At 35.8% G+C, this 4,702-nt stretch overlaps 1 protein-coding gene across 1 annotated transcript; it reads right to left on the bottom strand.

Annotated features, from left to right (window-relative positions):
- Nucleotides 1–3,358: 3,358 nt before the first annotated feature.
- On the bottom strand, nt 3,359–3,910 carry LOC127136950 (uncharacterized). The gene has a single exon (XM_051063457.1). It carries the CDS (start codon nt 3,755–3,757, stop codon nt 3,359–3,361), a length of 399 nt encoding a protein of 132 aa, XP_050919414.1. The 5' UTR covers nt 3,758–3,910.
- Between the last annotated feature and the right edge of the window lie 792 nt (nt 3,911–4,702).

Here is a 4,702-nt window from a genome sequence, read left to right as displayed (position 1 = left end):
AAGCACCACGGTCGGTCGTTTCAAGCGCCTGCAATTCTCAATTTGAAGGCTTTTGTCATGGTCCTGACATGGCATGTGCCAGCTGACACGGGAGGCCGTGTCAGGCTGCTGGTTTCTCATCAAAAATTTGTGAGGGCAAATATGCCTAGTCCTTATTTTAATGATGTCAAACCTTTCTAATCGCCCATAACATGTACCTTGGACAATATCATCATATTATAGAATGCATCCATCCTCTAACATGTTCAAAATATAAGTTAAACATGTCCAGGCATATGGGAGCATATCATAGAGGTGAATCATGCACTTGATAATCGTTAATATCCTAGGTTCATAAGAGATTGGTTTAATTTGGTCAAAACACATCTCAAAACTCATTTTTGGGAGTTTAAGAATTATGAGTCGACTCATGATTCAGAGTATAATTCTCGGGTCTGAACAGGTTGAGTCACAGGCCGACTCAATGACTCAGAGCGTAACTCTCGGGTCTGAACAGGTTGAGTCACAGGTCGACTCAATCTTGGGAAAATTGAATGAGTCGACTCATCCACATGTTGCGTCCACTCAATGCCTATTTTATTTTGAACCATGTAATCACGGGTCTGAATAGGTCGAGTTATAGGTCGACTCAACCCTTGAAAAACTCTGTTTGAGTCGACTCATCCCTTGTTTGAGTCGACTCATCCCTTGTTTGAGTCGACTCATCCCTTGTTTGAGTCGACTCATCCCCTGTTTGAGTCGACTCATCGCCTGTTTTACTTAATTTTCTGATGTGTAACTTTGCAAAATATTTCTGTTATGGTTTTTATTTGGTCCATGCATCATATAAATATTCAAGTGTCTCTTCTTCGACAAAATAACAAGAAAAGTGAAAGATATACACCAAAGTGTTCTTCATCTTCATTTTGCATTGCATTTCTCAATAATCACACATAATAATCTTTGTTGAGCATTGTGCATTACTGTTGTGATAACGTCCAAATAAGATTGGAGTATCTTAGTTTGGGTTGAGACTTTGTGTAGGCTTTTCTTGAATAAAACCATTGAGGTTTTGTCCTTCAAGAATTGAGGGTTTTTACACTAACCTTTGCTTCACAGATTCAACCGAGTGAAAAGTTTGAAGAATGGAAGGTTCGGTCAAACAAGTAATGGTAATCGAAAGATTGTGAAGAAAGCTTAGGGTTCAAGCGACTTGCGTTCGAAATTAGTTGAGTTGAAGGTTTGGAGAACATGGCGTTCTTGCAACAAGGTAGTGAAATTTTGCTAAGTGTTTGGTCAATTTCAAGCAACCATCTTGATGGCCATTTTCCACCTAGATGCAAGTTTCATTTTAAATTGACTTCAACATGAAAGTTATAGATCATATTCCCCCCTCTATTTTTGCTTCAAAAAGTTTTTCATTTAGTGGCTTGATGAGCAAGTTATTAAGCTGTCAAGTTAGGATCTCACAATTTCCAATTGACCTATAATTTGCATGAATGCATGCAGTTTCCAGCAAATGTTTCCGTGGCCACTTTTTAGGGATTTCAAGGCTTTGTTTCATTTTTCTTCAAACATAAAACTTGTTCATCTCCCTTCCTTCTTTCCAAAAAGCCCTAGTTTCCCTCATTTGGCCAAGGAACCATAAAGTTATGTTGGCTTGAACATCAATTATCCTTAATTCCCAACTTTTATGAATGTCATTGAGTTTAGGTATTGTTTTGGCTCTTACTTGTAGCATAACTTTCCCACACGCATGCCACCCTTCTTTCCATGCTTTTTATGACCAAGCAACACACCTTTTGGATGCTTGTACATGCTACCTCAATTGGGCCAAATATAGAAATATTCCAATTTGCCCTTCCTTCTCTTTCCACTCTCTCCAAGTCCCCAAGAGTTCTGGGTTATCTCCACTCCATTCCAACAACCTGAAACGACACACCGCACACCTAAAACACATCTAAAACACAGAATGCACACCTCACTCTCATTCTAATTTTGTCTAAAATTGGGATATCAATTTTGGCCAAGTGTGTTGACTCTTCTGCCCTCACTTGGGGCTCATATAAAAGGTTTTTTACTCTCTAAACCTAGAGGAGGACGTTGGTTGGGGGCTGAACATAAGTATAGGAAATCTGAACCTTTTTCATTTTCTCTACTTTTTCTCCATTATTGAAGCTACATTGGAGCTTTTACCTGGCTCACCACTGCTCATCATCTTCCTACTGGTCTTGTTCATCTTCTTTCTCCAAGAATCCAAGGTGCAGTGGGCATTCTCCACTAGGTAAGTCTCCCTCACTTTATGCTTCTTCATGCTAGCTATTCACCATGCTTAAGCTCATTCATCTGCATCTGGAAGATCCACTCTTGGAATGGATCATGGAGCTAGACTCATAATTTCATGTATAACTTTGTTTGAATGATGTTTGATTTTGTTTGAACCTGTATGTTCATGCTCATTCATCTCCATGCTCCTTTGTCCATTTTTAAAAACTAAGTATGCCATGATGTTCTACCATTTGTGTACTACATTTTTTATTCAAACTTCGTGTGATTTGGTTGAGAGATAAGGAAGTTGTGTGAGAAAGAAGGTGGCATGTTGAAATCGGGTTTTAGGGTTTGTAAACTCGTTCTGGTGCATGGACAAGGTTGAAGACGAGTGCATGGCGTGTTTTGATTGGCCATGGTTCGGTTTTGTCTTCCAGCATTTAAGTGAGTTGGATGACCGATTAAAGGAAGGTTCCACATGAAGCGTGACACCCTCCATTTCATTTTCCTTTTTATTTTTCTGATTTTTTATTGGACGGGGCTGCGTGCAACGTTGCTTTGCCCACCCCTTTATTTTGGCCCATGTTCATGTTAACAGATTGCCTTTGGTCCATTTTTCTTATATGCACCCCCATTCCATTTTCTTTTATTATTTGATTATTGTTTCTTTTGTTTTTATTTAAATTACCTCCCTTGGTCTAAAAATTCCCAAATAATTCATGAATGATATTTTTAATATTATTTAATTTTCCATATTTCCATGTTTTTCTTTTTGATTTATTTTAATATATGTTTTGACTTTTATATTTAATTATGTTTATTTAACCTCGTGTTATTTGTTAGGGTTCGATTTTGGATCTTCCCATTTGAATTTTGATCCAATCTTTTGTACACATATAGACACATGAATATAGGTCATTTGGGTTTTCATTTGGTGTTTGGATTATTAATTTTGGATCGTTTCTGAACTTATTTTTGAAGATTACTTGGGATGACCAATTAATGGTGCATTGTTTGAATGATTGATTTTCTTGAACATCATTTACACTTGGACAACACAAATCAATAACCTTAGTCCATTCTTCTCTATAATTGATTCAATCATTTCTCATTAAACATTCTTCTCTATCAAAAAAACATATAAAAACATGGGTTCTGTTGCAATCAAAGTGTTTGTGATATTGGGGTTGTTGGCTACTTCATGCATAGCACAACAAGCTCCTGCACCCGCACCTACCCGATCATTATCACCCAATTCAGCACCTGCTCCATCACCCTCCACAAACACATCACCAACACCTTCTCCTGCAACAACTTCTTCTCCAGCACCCTCCCCTACAACCACTTCTTCTCCATCACCATCTCCTTCATCACCAATTCCAAACACTTCTTCTCCACCAGCACCAGGAACAAATGGCCCAGCAGGAGAAGCTGAGGCACCCTCAGCTGCATTCTCTATCACAAATACCTTTGTTGCCGTTACTTCTCTTACTGGAATCTTCGTCTCCATGGTTTTAGCTTAGACGTGTCTCTCTATAAATATATATTTTTTATTTTATTGAATTCTTGCTTTAGTCAGTTAGGAATTCGATTTATTTATTAGTCATTATTTGTTTATGCAATTTATCACGACTATGATTTTGTGTGTGTACGTACGTGTAATCATATACTATATAGTAAATAAAATTAGTTGTTTCAATAAGCCTATATCGTTTCCTTTCCTCTCAACACGACAGACAATACGTTAAGTTTGCTTGATTCATGACGGGCACAGGTGTATATTTATCATAACGGTATGACAATGAAGATAAATATATTTTGAATTTCATGACAAAAAGTTACATATTTTTAATCAAATATCATTTGCTGCATAGACCAGGCTTCAAGATAGAGTCTCTCGTGATAACTTATTCTCGATTTAACAGCATGCTTAGAGCTTAGAGCTTAGAGCTAGTTTTAAAAAAAAAAGTTACACCTATCTTTATATTATTTAAGAATAATTAAATATTTTAATATTTTAATTATATTAAATTTTTTATAATAGATAAAGAAGTTGTCATCTAAATATATAATATTTTTCAGTTTCAAATTTAAGAGTAGAAATATTAAAAATCAAATCAACTTAATAGAAAATCGTAAATTGAACTAAACAGAATTGAAAATTATAAAAAATTAATTGCATTTGATTCGGATGTGTTTTGATTATATTTTAACAAAATTATGCGGTTTAATTGGTTTACAGTTTGTATTTTACAAATTGAATCACGAAATGTTACAACACAAATTATACTTAACTCATATCCAATTCAAACTTAAACCTATTATACTTTAACTTTATGATTGTGAACGATTTTCTCTTTCTCATACTTAGAATTTCAGTTTCCGCCTTCTTAAATTTCTCCTAGCAATAAATTTCTCCTAGCAATATCGCGTCTTCTTTACCACATATATATTA

Source organism: Lathyrus oleraceus, chromosome 4 (genome assembly GCF_024323335.1).
Source record: "Lathyrus oleraceus cultivar Zhongwan6 chromosome 4, CAAS_Psat_ZW6_1.0, whole genome shotgun sequence".
NCBI lineage: Eukaryota > Viridiplantae > Streptophyta > Magnoliopsida > Fabales > Fabaceae > Lathyrus > Lathyrus oleraceus.
This window is presented reverse-complemented; position numbering and strand designations above follow the sequence as displayed.